This window comes from Serinus canaria, chromosome 2, assembly GCF_022539315.1.
Source record: "Serinus canaria isolate serCan28SL12 chromosome 2, serCan2020, whole genome shotgun sequence".
Taxonomy (NCBI): Eukaryota; Metazoa; Chordata; class Aves; order Passeriformes; family Fringillidae; genus Serinus; species Serinus canaria.
Genome location: NC_066315.1, coordinates 44,633,402 through 44,650,698, shown reverse-complemented (window position 1 = coordinate 44,650,698; position 17,297 = coordinate 44,633,402). Strand labels below are relative to the sequence as shown.

Genomic DNA, 17,297 nt, shown 5'->3' with positions numbered 1-17,297 from the left:
CTGCCTTTTTAAAGGGCTACATTCAAACAATGACTTTGTAGGAAACATTTCCTAACTCATAATTAATTTCATACATGTGCAAAGTACATTCTCTGTCACAAAATCTAAACATTTGATCTTAAATATTTATAGTTCCAATGTAAATACATATTAAACACAAGCATGCATAAATGCAGGCATACACTATATAAAAAGACTGAATGGAAAACAAATTGCCAGGGAAAAGTAGTCTGATATTGAGAGTAGTGAAGACAAGTATTGACAAAAGAGAAAGAAGAGTCAGAAAAGTCAGACATATAACCCAAAAGCTGATTCACAATGACACCTGAAGCCACAGTTGGCTTCACTCTGCAAAAGATATTCCATTGGCTCCTTTCATAGCTTAGGCCTCTCATCCCCATTATCAGATTTAATCTAAAATAATGACCAAAGCCAACAAAATACCACTGCCAATTTGCCAAGCAGTACAGCAATGCACTTCTGACATCAGAGACATGTCAGGCTCTCAGATCTTTGCTCAGTCCTTGAGCATGCTTCCATTGAGTAAAATAACCGGGTACTTCTCATTAAACCCTGACAGAGTCAGGTCAGGGCATCTTGCTGGGTACAGAGTGCTTGGGTACATCTTTCTGGGTAGTGAGCTGCAAGCAGTGTCAGCCCTTTGAGGTCTGGCAGCATTATCTTGTTCAGCTTTTAGCACCAGACTGTAATGTGTTCTGAGCCCCAGCCTTTCTGGAGCCTGCTAGAGTGGTGCTAGATCACAAGAGTTCTTGCCTTTGGCTGGGATGTGTGCTGCTTAGCACCTAAATCCCATGGCTGGCATGCAAGCCTTAGGCTCTGTCCTTGGCTCAGCCTGTGACTGCTGCTGGCCTTTGCTGGTAGAAAGCTGCCAATAGTGGCATCTTTTGGAAAGTGCTTGACAAGTTGCTGATTAGACAAACTGCCTCAGACTCTATTTGCTGTCTGACCGGGGCCATGCAAACGACACAGAGCGCACCAGGGGAGCTGCCTGGCAGCAAGGAGCAGTCTGGCATTAGTACTGCAGTAAGAGGCACTGCAGTGCCAAGTCCAAACCAAGCTGAGGGAAGAAACAAAGAGATACAGTCCATCTGTCTGGGCTGAGTTACACAGCTCAGTTATGCTCTGCTCAGCTTGTGATGCAGCCAGCATCCTTGGATCACCAGACTACGGCAGTACAAAAGAATATTCAAAGTGTGTACGCTGAGGTGGGTGTTAGGCAAGGCAGTGTGAAACCTGCAGATGGAGAGGAGCTGCTGTCCTCACCTGAAGCTCTGCATGATGAACCTGGGCAGCTGCTGTGGCCACCTGATCCTCCAGATCGGCCAGCTCAGATTCCTCAGTAACACTGCTGATCTTGCGTGCGGCATCTTCCAGGTTGGTCAGCTGCCCCTCCAGCCCATACACTGTGCTGGCTGTCAGGTACACCTGCAGGGCCAAGGTGGGGACAGGTGTCAGTGATTCCTGGTTTGTGGGCATGCAGGCTTGAGAAGACTGCATTTTCCATCATGCCTGCAAGCTTCCCTGCTTGCTAGCCCACCACAGGGAGATTTACCTGACAGAGGAAAGTCATGGGGAAATAATCTCAAAAACACACATCCACAAAGAGAAGGGATGAATGAGGTGGCTGCATTACAGATTTCATAGGTGCTACAATGGTGTTCCAAACCAGATTTGTTCCAGATTGATTAGTGAAGAAAAAAGTTGAAAAGTTTGCTTTTTTATTATCGACATTCAATCGCATTACACCCTAAGTCTACAAAGGGAAGTGAAGAGATCACACCTCATATAAAGCTGTGTTTCTTTAACCCCCTTGATGCCTTCTGGCAGTAAAAACTGCATGAATAACTGTTCAGCAGCAAATAGTTATTAGCTTTCTATGGAGTAAATGTGTTTATATGTATAATGATTTTCCATCCCATCCTGCTCTTACCCAAACAGACAGCGGGCAAAACCTTCCCACCTCCTGGGCCTTTGAGTGAATCTGTGGAGGATCAACAGGCTTATTTGGGCCACATAAGAGAGAATTACTGACTTTATAATTCAGAGTTCTTCCCTAAAAATGAAAAATTTACTATTCTGGCCCACCTCTGGTATCTATAACTACAGCAAAAGGTTTCATTTCCCATTCAGCCCTTCAGAGCAGTAATTAGTGATCCACTGTGTTTTATTGTTTCTTTTATTTCACAAACCCCCTAAGGTACATGGAGGTCACTGGTTTATAGAAGAGGGTAATTTTCAAGCACTAGCTTTTGAGATCTGTGCTTAAAATTGTGCAGAACCACATGAAAATGCTGCACTTTTGGCCCATTTACTCCTTAGCCAAGAGACTTGTCTTCATGAGGCTGGTAACAGCACAGTGGTAATGAAATACATATTCTGATTTCCCCCATTGCAAGAGTAGTAAAGACCAGGTTGTTACAAACCTAGCATGAATTAAACATGGCTGTGGCTGACTTCAGGGTACAAAGGGCAAGCAAATAGGATCTGAAGGAGATCCTTGAGCCAATATCTTCATTTCATACATCTTCTACTCCAGTAATTATATCTGCCACAATTCCTGGATCATTCAGTCCTCTGACATAAGATATATTCAAATAATTTATGGCAATGCTGTGACTTTATGGATCAAAATGGTGGAGAATGACCAGATTGAAATTTGTTTACTTTTTATTCCTTTTCTATTTCATTATTGTTTCTTAATTGCTTGAAATTGTTTTCCTTTTTCTTTGTGTCAGTTGTAGATAGGTTTTTTTCATGCATGTGACTTTGGTAAGAAACAAAACCACTACATCAGTACAAACTGCATCTTGTAAGAACACTTACTCACTGCAAGCATGAAATCTTTGAAAAACTTACCTAAAAGAAATAAGTGATATGATGTAAAATTTTTGCTGAAGTACCTGGGGACACAGGTGGTCCATAAAGTTAATGTGATGATTTAAATAAAAATGTTTATGTTTTTGTGGGGTTTAATTATTCTTACTGTTCATTTAAATGATACATCTTTTAAGTATGACATACTGCAGCCAGTTCAGACTAAAAGAAGATTTTTTTAGATTTCCCTGTCACATCTAAAAGCTTAAAGAAAGAAGAAATAGAACATTTTGAACAGCAGCATCTTTAGAAAGTTAAAGAAAATATGCATTTTAAGTCCTGTGGCAAAAAGCTCTACACAGTAAGGTGTCATTTTCAAGAGGGGGAAGAAAATCTAAAGAAAATTAGACTGATAGAAAAATGTGGGAAAGAAAGGTCATCAGTGTTCCTGTAACTCAATCAGCCCCTACATCTGTGAAATGTTCATGAACAAATTTCCAGCTGGAGCTAAAGAAAATATTTTTCTAAAGAATGTTCCCTTTACCTGGACAATGGTTACACTTACAAACAGCAACGGTGTCCTTGCAGGTCTTCCCTAAATGATGCCCTTATTCATACATTCATATTTAGATTATGGAGACTTATTTTACTGTCATTTAGGTATGTGCAACTTCCACAAAACCCCAACCTTTTGCTGGTACAGATGGCCCTACATTCTTCACACTGTTGCATGCACAGTCCTCAAAAGGCTGGTGAGAGCAAAAATGAACAAAGTGTTTATAAACACCCAGATTCCCTTGCAGTTGTTGCTGCAAAGAGGATGTGGCTCATGCAGATATGGCCCCAGCTGCAATGGGAGAAGTTTTGGTTTCCTGCATTTCTAAAGGCTCTTTGCCATGGAGTGTAGTGGTGAAATCTTCAAACTGTGAAGTTTTTGCCATCTACTTCATGTCCTGTGTGGGACAGAGAAAGATGTTCTGTGGCGACACAGCAAGGCTGTGATGCATAGCTTGTGAATTCTGCAGAGAACTAGGAGAATCTAAACCAGAGATGCTGCAGCAAGGGCAAAGCCAAAGCAAGAAATGCTCTGCCTCTGTGTCCAGTGTCTGCTCAGTGAGAAATGCTTGGCCCAAATGAATGGTTAGAGGCCACAGCACCACAGATGCCAAAGTTCCACATTGCTGGGAGGGATTATCAAAGTGCAATTGGGAAAAAAACCCATGCACCTCAGATAGTTTACAACACAGTTCTCCACAGAAAAAAAAAAACGTGGGAGCAGATTTCCCCAAATTGCTCTTTGTCCTGCAGAATTTCTTAGATCTTCTGAAGATGTGGTCCAGCATGCACTTCGATTTTTATTCTATTTTCACTCCCCTACCAGATGAATGCTGTGGTGTTTGGACCTTTAGGATACTTTACTATTTCATGAGAGAGAGTCCAGTGCCAGGACTGGCTTTTAGTGCCACAGAGTGTTTTCCACCCAATTCTTAGCCTGGGGCTGCTGTGGAAATGTGTTTCTGTGGAGGAAACTGATTTTATCCTTCAAGAGGAGATTCTGTCTGAAAATTTTCTGGGGCTAAAGAAAACCAGGATTTGTTTTCTTGAATTGATCAGGATGATATAATGGGACAGTGCAAATTCCTATGAGATCTTTAAGAGCTCCTAATGAAGGGAAAGAGCACTTAAATGTGGGAAGAAGAGAAATTTAAAAGTGTACCAACTCCATTATTCAGATTCAGAAAAATTTCCAATGAGTAGTGACTTCCTTCTATGATTCAGCATTGTACTTTCCCCTGCAGATATTCATGAGAAAGGATGGATGATTTGGATGTTGCCAAAAAATATTTGTTTAAATCAGATTCTCCAACCTGCTCTTTCTAACAATGCAGGAGGCAGCTCCAGCTTCCTGGGTGCTCAGCGCAGTGTGCTGGAGATGTAGGGGGAGGAAAAGCTTCTCCACCTCTCTGTGTGACTGGGGACATGCTTTTTCCACCTGTCCTTGGAGTGATGAGGTGGTGCTGAGACTGGGAGATGTGTCGTTTCAGCCAGGTGTGGCATAGTGGAGGGCATAAATGAGCTTTTGAGATGGAGCTTCAAAACCCCAAAGCATCCAATTCCTCCTCCCCTCTATATTTAAAGTACATATGAAAAACCCCCCACTGACACAGTTAAGCACTGTTAAAACATGATTTTTTTTTTCTATTTGTGTATTTGTTTAAAAACCCCAAAATAATTTTGAACATCCATGGATGCTGCCCCATGTGCTTTCCCTTTCCAGATGGTGCACACAAACAGGTGCACTCACTCACACATGTGACTCTTTCACATACTGATTCATCTTCTTACATTTTCTTCCAGTGTGGTGAGCTGCTCATCGAGTCTGACAGGATCTGTGCCCAGCGGGAGGGCTCCTCTCCCTCTGTCCTGGATGTCGTCTGGGAAGTCGCAGGGATCAGTGGATTCTGCAATCAGTTCTTCAGTGGCATTGATGACTTTCAGGACTTCTGTAGATATGTTGCAGAGAGAGACAGCAGAGTACTTCTATTTTGTTACAAGAACAGACAGAGAAAACAACAGCATTAAATTAGCATAGAGGGGTAAGATGTAAATCACCTTCTTCTAGCCACAGCTTTAGCCAGGCTAAAACCATATCCATGGCTCTCTGCTGCAAACAGACACAAGAACCATGTAATGGAATTGGAATTTTTTGCCTTTTCCCCCTTCCCTTTCTCACATACCCACACTGCTACAGCATGCAAAATAACAAACACATGCAATTCTTCTAAAACAGAATTCTACTGGAGGGATGGTCCAAATCTTATCCCAAGGGAACACATAACATCCAGCTTTAAACTCTATGTGAGCTACATAAAGCTGGTTTTGCAAAAGTGTTTTAAACTTGTTTAAAACACAGTTTTCCTTTCTGGATACTGGCAAAGAGATATGCAATCATCTATGTCTGTATCCACAAGAGCCCTTTCATTGTGGATGCAAACATGGAAAAGCAATCTGCAGCAGCCTTGTAAGGATAGCATTTTACTAAAATGCTTACTATGAACTAAATGATCATCCCAAATAAACAAAGATTGAGCTATAAGTGTGCAAACACTTGTATCCTTTTATTTTTTTAAATTTCAATTTACCTATTTTTAATTATGGAATAAATTATATCAGATACCAAGGAAAAGCATGCAGTTTTATAGATTGTTTTAAACAATTGAAAACCTTTTTATCAGTGTTCCTTACTTGTAATTTGTAATTAACTGTCCTGCTTCTTATAATTCTCACATAGCTTTAAGCTTCAAGACCTTCCTCTGATGAAGGAAGTAAATTTCACCAGATGTACCTTCAAGCACCAAGCTCAAAATCCAAACCATACAGCTTGGAGACTGAGCCAAAGCTTGTTGAAGACAATAAAAATACTGTCACCAAATATATGTGCAATACCTTTACCGTTGCTTTGCCTAAAAGAAAGTGTGGAAAAACTTAAACCAAAATTTAATTCATGCCTCAAAGCTGCAAATACTTATGCATGTGAATTAGGGGCTCACCTGTCTTTAAATTTTCTCACAAACAAAGTATCTGCAGATCACTACTGAGGAAATGGACAGTCTTTGGATTCTGTACAGTAAATTCTATGGTACTGGAGAGTATAACTCATTAAAAACGTCTATAGGCAGGATATAGGAGAAATAATTATTTCTCCTATAAATTGTGGGAATAATATCCAATTATTCCCACAATTTCTGATGAGTTAAATTGGAAACCTACTTTCATTATTTTTGTCCTTTAATCAGCTGTCCGTTTTTATGTTAGGTAAGACTTCTACTGAAAAGCTACATTTTTAGCAGTCCATGCTCAATTGTTGTATATCAATACATTAAGGCATCTTTAGCACTATTACTCATCTGAATTACAAGAAATAATTAGAATGAGAGATTAAAGAGAAGAAGAAGAAAGCAAATACAGTATGCTACAGCACTCGATCTTTAGCTTGTTAGGACAGCCAACACAGCCCCACACAGGCCTGGGACTCTCTTACTGGGAACAAATACTTGAACTCCATGAAAAGCCTACTGTTTTTTCTCCATTTATTTTCACAAGTGCCAATTAGGTTAAAATAAGATCAATAATTTTATAGAAAAGAAGAGAAAAATCAATGCTACTTTCTTTTATTATTTACTTCTACAAGTACCTAGTTTTTATACTCTGTGAATAGTGAACAAAAAAGGATGAAGGCCAGACTTTATATATTCTTCATCATATTCACTGATGTATGTTCTCCATTTCAAGAACTGTAGCCTCACTTTAGTGTTCATTATTTCTTATATCTTTTATTATCCTTTGTAGTTAATGATGACTTTCAAAAAAAGATTAAATTAAATTAAATTAGAAAAAGTTATTTTTATACCACAATATGATAATCCATATTGGCATTTTTCACAGACCAATTCCTATAAAATATTTTTTCTCTTTTCCAGGTAAAGTTGTCTGTGATAGATACCTTTGTGAAATCAAGATTTTGAGTGAAAAATACCCTAGCTTCTTAATAGGTAATGGATAGGGAAAAAGAAGTTCAACAGGGAAGAACAGAATAGAGTAGACTAGACTAGACTAGACTAGAATAGAATATCTTTTCATTTAGAAGATGATAAATGACCACCTAGTCCAGCTACCTGACCAGTTCAGGGCTGACAGGGTTGGGCACTGACAACCTCTCTAGGAAGCCAATGTCTGAGCAACCTCACAGTGAAGAAATGCTTCATTATGTCCACTCTAATCCTCCATAAGTGCAGAAATGTGATTTGTAAAAAGCTGGATACTCAGTTAATCATTTTCCATATGTTTTACCCTCCTTTTGAGCAATTTTCAAAAGCTGTTAGAAGAAGGTCATGCACCAAAATGATTGGTTTGCAAATACAGTAAGGTACTCTAGATATAATTATTCAACATGTGTAATGGGAAAACCCAAAATAAATTTAAAAAACAATAATAAAAAAAATAAAATGTGTTGCAGGGTTTTAGTACTTCACAAACCTCTCCCTCCTCTGACCACCCATGTCAAACTCAGCATTTACAACACCATATAAAAATCACCTGAAATTCACAGACACACACACATCAAGATCATCCTGGTAGGTGGATTTCAAATTGCTCCAAACACCTCTTGGTGGTCTGATTTATCTTGCCTTTGCAGGAAAGGTCATTGCTTACACCTCTAAGTGACTCACATGGACAGATGTCATGCCATGACACAGAATGTTGTCTTGTCAAGCAAGCTGGAGAACTAATATGGATGTGGTTGATGTAGAAAGCAATCTCTGGTACAAATATCCAGCACAGAAAGCTAAGTGCAACCATTCTTCTCAAAACTCTGGGATGCATTCGGACTTCAACTGTGCTACCCTACTTCTCAATTAACACCACCACTCCCAAATCAAATCCATGCAGCAGGCCAAGTATGAATGTTTCCACTAGTTATGAGAATCTTTTTTTTTTTTACTGAATTTGAGACTAAGCCATCTAATGGAATGAGGAAAACATGCATTTATCTTTTTTATGATAACTAATATCCATGGTCAGCAAATGTTAAGAACACAGTCAAAAGAACATTTTTGATTTCTCTGAGTTCTTTGTGGTTGAGTCTTAAAACCAATGAAATGCTAAAAATGTGTGTGTATGCAAGCATACATACATGTTTGCACTGAATAGAACAAATCTATTGTAAAAATTCTTTACTGTAATTTCTCTTTGTCAGATGGAAAGTATCCCTTTTTAAGAAGATTAACTTTCAGTGGTCTAAAGATAAAGTGGTCTTGCTGTCTGTTAGCCACTTCCCTTTCCTTCTGTTGTCTCTCTTTCCTTTCCCTGTGGATGCTGACAGTATTTCCTGTGTTGTTTAACTCAAGCATGCTACACTGGAAAGTGCTTTATAGACCAGCATTTGCATTCTCGCACAAGTAACAGAAGGAAAACAGGATGATAAAACTGAACCAATATTAACTACCCAAACTGCTAAGAGCAGGTGAGCTTTAAGTGTTTGTACACATCTCAGCAGCCTGTGACATTTTCACATCTTTTCCTTTGCATGAACATTATGGCTTTTATTTTTGATTTTCTTAAAATAGTTCAGTTCACTATCACTAGCACTGTTTTGTTCTGCCCATTGTACTCAGCCATTGTTTCCTTTTCTCCTGCCACTATGATGTCATCATTAGGCTCTTTTAAAGACCATGCAAAAGGGTGACCTGCATTTGAACAGAGAACACTGACCTCAAAAGCTAGATCAAGAAGTAGAGCAAGAACACCTTTCCATCACTAGCAGTCCTGGCAGTATTGACCACATCCTTGATGACTTGTGGTGCAATCATTTTTAGCTCCAGTGTCAAGGCGTTATATCATGCACTGAGTCACAGTCAATATCCCTCTTTTTATAGAGATTTATAGGGAGTTAAGGGGAGCTGCGGGGAAGATAAGTTTTACTTTGCCACTGATTAACTCATCCTTTCAGAGTAACCTGACTGAATCCAAGCTGGGTGAAAACAAATCAAGCCTCAAACCTGTTTCCCTCATCTCCCAACCCTTTGGGAGTTCAATGAGAAGGTCAATGTTCATTGAGAGTTTTGAGAAGGCCCTGAAAAGCCCAATGAAAGTCCTTCACAGGCCAGCAAAATCTGGGACACAAGTCACAGTGTGGGAAAAAAAGAGCCATCAATGCCCAACTATCTGTGGCAGTCATCAACGCTGACCTTCAAAAGATCTTTGGCCCAAAAGTGAGCCCTAACCACTCATTATCATGAAAACTGTGGGGAAAAAAAAAGGCTAAATTTTGCCTGGCTGTTTGATGGCAGACAAGTATACCATGATAATCTGTGATATCTAGGAATTACTCTTCTCTTCAAGTTTAAGACTTCCTGCCTTGACCTTTATCATAAATATCTTCATTTATGGGCATTATCTTACAGGCTTATTATCTTACAGGCTGAGAGCTATTATTCTACTGATAGTCTCTGAAGAATTACACAGAGAAATAAAGCCTCTCTTTTTGACTGTGGTAGGTAATGCTGAATATTACATTTTACTAATTCAATCCGCTGTCCTAATATAGTTACAAATGTTATGCTTATTAATATTTAATGCCTTATTTCTAGAGACAAGTTGCCTATAATCATGAGAATGGAAGTGATTTTCCAAGAGGTGAAATATTATAGGCTAAGTTGGAAATGAAAATATTTCCATCTTAAAATCCACACAGGATTCTGATATACAATGGACACATACTGATGACATTACACAACTGGAAAAACACTTTTTCTTTAATGTTACCATTGATATTTTTACTAAATAAAATCAAGATAATTAAAAGATGATTAAAACTCATAGGATAAAATTAAGAGCAAGGAAAAAAGAAAAAAATGAGACAAGTGTCTTGCTAAATTTAGCATCAATTTCTTACACAAAAAAAGTGATTCTTATTTTATAACTGAGAGAATGATGTATGACATACTAAAAATAGCAGGTATTCTAAAATATAAGATAAGCATGTATTTGCTCAGGGACTATAACGAAAATATTTTTTAATATGTGATCCTCATAAGCTGAGATTTAAATAGCACAGAATATAAAAGCCTCTTTCTGCCTAGAAGAATGATAAACAACAGTCACTAGCAGCAAAATGAGAAAATATCTACTTACTGTACAAACTACAATGAATTAAGGGTTTTGGTTATTTTTTAAATTGAGAGCTTAGAAAGATTTTTGAAGACCACTATGGTTAGTAAAACTTCCTTCAAAATTTCTTAATATAGGTGAGTACATGAGAATAGCAAGTTCATACACCTTATCTTTGTCTTTGTTGTTCTTTACTGACAAAACCAAATTTTCATCACAAGGCCAAACAAGGGAGCCAGTCTGCTCCACATGTTAACTGTGATTATAAAATAATTTTCTGCAATGATTATTGATTGTGGCCAAAAGGTATGATTTTTCAGGCCTGATATTTCCAGGAAAACGTTTTGAGTTTGAGAATGTTTATTGGCAAATGTGGAAACCCTCAATATCACGTTAATGCATCTCTTACTACATAAGAGATGTAAGAAGACACAAACAAAACAAAGCTGTCTCACCTGCTGCAATACAGTGGATAAAAACTGCAGCTTTAAATGAAGATCAAAAGCCTTTTGTTTTTCCTAGACAGTGGGAAAGCAGTTAGATAAAAAGGCAGAAAAGTTATATTAACAGCTACAGAGGTTAACAACTATATAGGTTCAGACTTAGAGGGAAGTTTAGGATAAACAGCAAGGATAAAGAAACTACCAAGATTAAAATAGCATAAAATTTCAATTTTACATTTATTACTAAAATATTAAAAATAAAGCAATGCCTAATTTAATCTTATTTGTGAGATTTAGACTAACAGACTTCATTGAGACAGAAATTGCAAAGCACACACAATTGTTTATAAAAGGAATCAGAGGGAAAATACTATTTCTACCATCACAAAAAGTGTCACTAGGAATGGAAAAACACTTTTTCAGCAGTCTTAAGAAGAAGAACAGCCAGCTATCTTCACTTCTGGAGTGTACACGGTAGCACTTTGGACAGTAGTTCCCAAAGAGTCTGTATCTCCCTTAAGCCGCAGTCATATGCCCATGTGAGAAACACCTGGGCTAAGTTAAGCAAGATGCCTTGTGCCAAGTCACTTCCTACTCTTTGCTGCTATCCCTCTCCTAGCCTCACTGTCCCAAACAAGTAAAATCCTTCATAGTACAAGTCTCCAGTGACCAGCCAGCAGGCTTACAGTTATCTCCCTAATTTCCTTTGGCCTGTTTAAACTGAACTGACTGGTTTTGCCTTGAAATAATGACAAAACCACAGCTGTCCTGCTGGCTGTGCTGTGACAGAAGTATCTTCCAGCTGAGGAGCAGTATTTCCTTGAAACTCTTCCAGCTAGATCTGAAAGAGCTCAGTTTTCACTTCCCAGTCTTGGGGCACCTTACAAAAGAAGACTAAATAGTAGTAAAAAATAATATCTTTTCCCACCATTTTGTTCCAGCACCTTCCACTAATGTTCACTGATTTTCTGTAACTGTATCTGTAGAATGGCTTGGACATTTTCTCCCTAAGTAGATAAATCTTTGGCAAGGAGAGAACTGAAGGAGATTCCCCTTGCATGCACACTGCAAGACCTGGCTTGGGTGTGCATGCACACAGGTGTCAAAACTGAGACTATGAGAAAAAAGCTGTTTACAAAGATACTGCATTCCCCATGTGAAGGCAGCTGAAATGTCACCTCTTCTGCCCTTCACCAGTAGATCCAACAGGGCTTTGAATCAGTTGCTTAAACACAGGTAGACAAAGTGCAATTTAAAACAGCTTGAAGTGTGCAAGGATTTTGAAATAACACTGTCTGATATGACATGGACCTGGGAGATTCACATTTCTTCTGGACTAGCAGCTTAAGGCCCTGTGGAACACTCTAAGATATCTCAGATGGTCTGTCTACATCCATATTTACACAACTGTACTGAGCCCAGAAAGTGTCAGAATTGGAGGTATACAAACTGCTCACTTTGAAAACTTTAAAAAATAAATGTTTATGGTCTCAATGCCTGAAATGGAAGACTCAGATTTTGACAAAATAAACTTAGGATCAGCTTGATATTTCATACTAAAAACTGATTAATAATAGCAAATATAAAGGATAAACACCTTGAATAGGAATTTTGTCTAGAAAACCACTTAAACCTCAGTTTAAAGCTGAACATATACGTGACCACTTTGTTAAACTGAGAACTTAAAACTTTGGATCCATTAGCCCAATGTGAAGATTATTGTCTCATACTGCATTTTACCTTCCCTAACCAATATTTTTTTCTCTGCTGTCATTCAAAATCCTGTGCATAGATGATCTGCAGTTCAGATACCTTAAAGTTCACTTTTTACAATGCTGCACACATTCAGTTTTCAATCCTGGACTTTGGGAGACTGCCCTGATAACTAACATAATCTGAAAAGCACTGATCCATGAAAACACAAGAATTATTCTGAGCATCTAGCACACAAAAATGTGAAACAACAGACACACAAATACCTTCCAAGCTGTTAACCCAGGAAGATATCATTGTACTGCACTGTTCAGCACTACCGTAATAGCAGCATTGTAGTAACCTACTGTATTATGTGTTGTGCTTTCCGGCCAAAGTGGTCCACGTGGTTCTCCTTTAGAAACTTTTACTCAGAGACTTGTAAAGCTTTTAGGCACATGAAGCTGGACAGTTTTCTATAAAGCTCTTCCTGAACAAACAAACCAGCCAAAGTACCCAGGAATTCAGGCAGTTGCAAGATAATGATCACAAAAACGATGACACCATCTTCTGTGAGGACAGTGCCTCCACCAGCACAAATGCCTAAAGACGCCCAGCCACCAGGAGACACAGGCTCACTCTTGGTATTCCAGCACTGCTGTGTCAGCATCCCAGACATCCCGGCCATGATGCTTCAACAGGTCTGTGCTACACAGGAGGGATTCACTGGCATGTGCATGTCCAATGACATTCCCCAGCTCCATCAAGGCTATGAGCAGAGGCCACTCCAGTGACCGTACCCAGTAAGCCCCACGTTTGCCTGACCTCCCTTATTGAGCCCTGGCCACCCCCTCCAAGGCTAGCCCTGAGCACAGCCACCAGCATACACACCAGGGAGCTGGCTCTCTCTTCTGCAGGAACATGCACCCACATGCACAGCTACTGGCTATTCTTCTTCCTAAAAAGACAGAGGCCAGGCAGATTTTCTAATAATTCTCAATCTCATTATACCAGTAGTTGAACAGTGCTAATTTACCTGGTGAAAAAGGCAAGATGTATTCTTGAAACAAAGGAAATAAGCCTCTGGCAAAAACCAACATAAAAATGTTATTCATAGTTCATGCTTTCCCCAAAATAAAGCTTTTTAAAACCTAAGAAGAATAAAATGTTTCCCAAGGATGGAAGCATAAATATTTAATGAAAAGATGATTTATGCTGTTATTCATACTGTCAAGAGACTTGGGAGGTTTCACTTAGGAAACAGAATCCCATTGTGCTACTTAAGAAACTCACTTAGAGGCTGTCATTCAGAAAGAAGAACTATTGTGTCATGTAGTAATGGCAACAGACAACAGCAGGATTTAAACAAAGTTACTAAGCCTTGGTTGTAAGATCCTCTGAGCAGAAGTAACTGCATAAAGGGATTTAAAGAAATTCCTTAAGCACACAGCACATTGCATCAAGGTAATGCAAAGAGGAGAGACAATCCACATTACTATGGAAGTTTGACTCACTTGCTCATTGGTATAACTTAAGAAAGTTGTAGTACTAAGTAGAAGGGGAAAAAAAGAAAAAACACAAGCAAGGTTTTAACAACTATTTCAATTTTCATGCTATGTGGACAAATTGGGAAAACGGCAGGGGCTAATCTGTTTTTTAACATAATCTCTATAGGTTCTGATAAAGTGGTCACAGGGATAGACTGCATTCAAATTACAGCCTGCCAAATTAGCCTTCTAGAATGTAATTCTGGCATATACCCTGAAATAAAGACCCAGTCAATTTATCTTCATGAAAGATTAAAAGAGAAGGAGAATGGATGGAGGAGACTGTGAACTAAATACATCCCATTTATCATGCTTGCCACTCTCAGGATCAGTGCCATTAAGATACTTCAAAGGGAATTTACATTTTGCTTTTTTTTCTTTAGGCATTCATTTAGGGTTTGGGTGAATAAAGAAAAAACCAACCAATCAATTAAAAAAAAAAAAAAAAGAGCAAGACAGGAAGAATTGTGCAAATTGTTGTGCTAGTAAAAGATGTTTCACGAAGACAACAGTTGCACAATTTGAATTTTGGTTTGTTCACACCTAAAGTTTAGAGGGGCTGAAGACCAACTCTACCCTAAACATGGCTTTTGGTGAAAACCATGGCCTTTCACTGCACAACTAAGACAAATGGACTTTTCAGGGCTCTGAATACCCCAGAAAGACCATTCATTACTTCTGTAGCTTAAGAAGCACAAAATATTTTCCATAAAAACAAGTCTGCTGCAGGATTATGTTTCTTTTAAAATGAGAGCTGTGAATCTTCACAAGACCATTTCAGGCAATCACAAACTAAGGGACAATGAAAATGATGGTGCTGAAAATCTAAGAAGATTTAAGACCAAGTCCCAAAATTAACTTGTGTTAGTTAATACCAACCTAAATCCTCAGGTATCCCAGATGAACTAAATAATTAACTCAAAGGTCATAATATTCAAATTTGCATCTTAAAGGCACACATACAATTCAAACACTCAATCTGAAGTGAGAACTGAGAATCCATAAATGCCAAACAACTTCAGCCAACTCTCCATGAAGGATACCACTTTTACCACTTCATTGTGTATTATGATCTGCTTCAGATCATAATATACTAAATATCCTTTTAAAAGCATCAGCTCAATGTGTGATTACATAAGATTCCCAGTTTTAATTAAAACAGAAGTCCTTGTTTTTAAAGGTGCAGACAGGTGAAGGTCAGATAAGCACCAGGTACTTAATTTCCAGTGATTCAAAAACAATAGGTGTTTTTAAGTCTTATCCTATGGTCAGGTGTACAAGAACTAAAAATTCCCAGCAATTTAAAGTCACTGAAGTGCTCCAGAATAAGCTTATGAGAACAGAAGATTAAAGACTAAGAAAGACAAGCAGCATGGCTAAAATAAAAGCAAGATGGCTAAAGTATAGTATTTATGTTCAGGAACAAAAAGCAGAATCTAGGCACTCCAGCTCTCATTTTAATGGTGCAGTATTGGGAAAGATGAAACAGGAAAGCCTTAAAAATATGATTGCCTGGCAAAAGATTTTGAGAATATGGAAACTATAAGCAAGATTGAAATGAAAGCAAGCTTTGAGATACCAAGCCTTAGTTAGTGAACAACTGGAAAACAATAGTAGGGCCGCTGAAGGCAATCCCCTTTTGATTTGACAATACCCTCTGCCTGCAGACAGGTCAGAGCAGATCCTACTAGCTTGGCAGAAACGGTCCAAAGAGTAGTTTTTAGGTTTAAAATGTAACACAGTGTAGTAATGTAATGATTCTTAAAGGCTGTATGTAAATGCTATAGGATTTGTATCTTGTACTAGATTGGTTAGTTAGAATATTCAGCTAGATTGGAGAATCTAATATTCAGTTAGATTGGAGAATTAGAATATTCAGCACAGGAGAAAAATTACTGAATTGTAACAGGAACTTCATCCTCTTTTACTCTTCTTCCATCCTCTTTTCCTTTTGCTCTTATTCTTTGCTCTCTCTCTCTCTCGCTCCTCTTTGGGGCTTCTCTCTCGGGCCTGCTTCAAGCTGCTGCTGGCAGCTCAAAGCAGGGCCCCTGCACCCAGGCCCTTTGCAATAAACTGCAAGTTCCAAGACCCAGCTTCACAGATCTCTTGCCTCCGCCTGTCCGTCCATCCATCCGTCTGTCCTACCCGCTGTCGCTCCTACAATGCAGAACTAATGCTTCTGTATATTTAATTTGAAACCTGATGCCCAGCTCAGGAGGCTGTCTCTGACCAATAGTGGTGAGTGCTAGACTGAAAGATCTGTAAATCCCTACAAGTGTGCATTCTCCAACAATCAGACTTTTTAAAGACACAGCGTATTGGGACTTCTGGTTTTGAAAGCATCTGAAATCACTGGTTGCCTGAAAATAGGCTTTCTATGCTTGTTTTTCACATGACATCTACTCATCCTAAAGTTAATACATCTTTTATGAGTTTGGGTATGTCTGTATTTTAGACTACCACAGCCCTAGCTGGTATTATACACTGTCATCTTCAGTATTTCCTGGTAAGATGTTGGCCAGACAACTTTCCAGAGAGAAGACACATGTCAGAAAATTTAAAAGTACCTTTAGGACAACTGAAAGTCTTGTCAAGAATAAGAATGAAAGCAGTGTGCTTGTTTCTCTACACCTGGAGAAGGTTTCTCTGCCAATTCCACTGAATTCCAGACCATGAAGAGTACTGGAGTATTCTGGTTTCTTTATTATAGACAAAAAGAGTATGTACTATGACCATTAATGAAGAGAACTTTTTAATCCAAATCAAATAAAGGATTAGGAACTCCAAGCATTCCTTTTTTTGCTGAACATGGTAAGCCCTTCTTTTTTAAAACTTAAGAAAATTATATTGACGAAAAAGATATTAATCTTTGCTGTATTTTAAATAACTGACATACAAATTTCAAAGAAATAGCAAAATTAGGAGAGAAAAAACCCACTAATATTACTTTGTAGATGCATGCAGATGAGTAAGTACACCAAAAACATAACATTCATCATTTCCTGTGCTCAGTTCTCTATACAGGAGCATTTCAGAAAGTCCTCTTTACAGCCTTTTAATTCTGGATTTCATTTGCATAATGTTATAACCCCAGCTAGCCCACATATGC

At 38.5% G+C, this 17,297-nt stretch overlaps 1 protein-coding gene across 1 annotated transcript in view; it reads right to left on the bottom strand.

Moving 5' to 3' along the window:
- MYRIP (myosin VIIA and Rab interacting protein) overlaps positions 1–17,297 on the bottom strand; it is a 207,946-nt gene that overhangs the window by 4,866 nt on the left and 185,783 nt on the right. Inside the window, exons 13-14 of the mRNA XM_030234365.2 lie at positions 5,182–5,376; positions 1,285–1,446 (exon numbers count right to left, since the gene is read on the bottom strand). Coding sequence (XP_030090225.1) covers positions 1,285–1,446; positions 5,182–5,376 — 357 coding nt within the window. The remainder of the gene's footprint in view (positions 1–1,284; positions 1,447–5,181; positions 5,377–17,297) is intronic.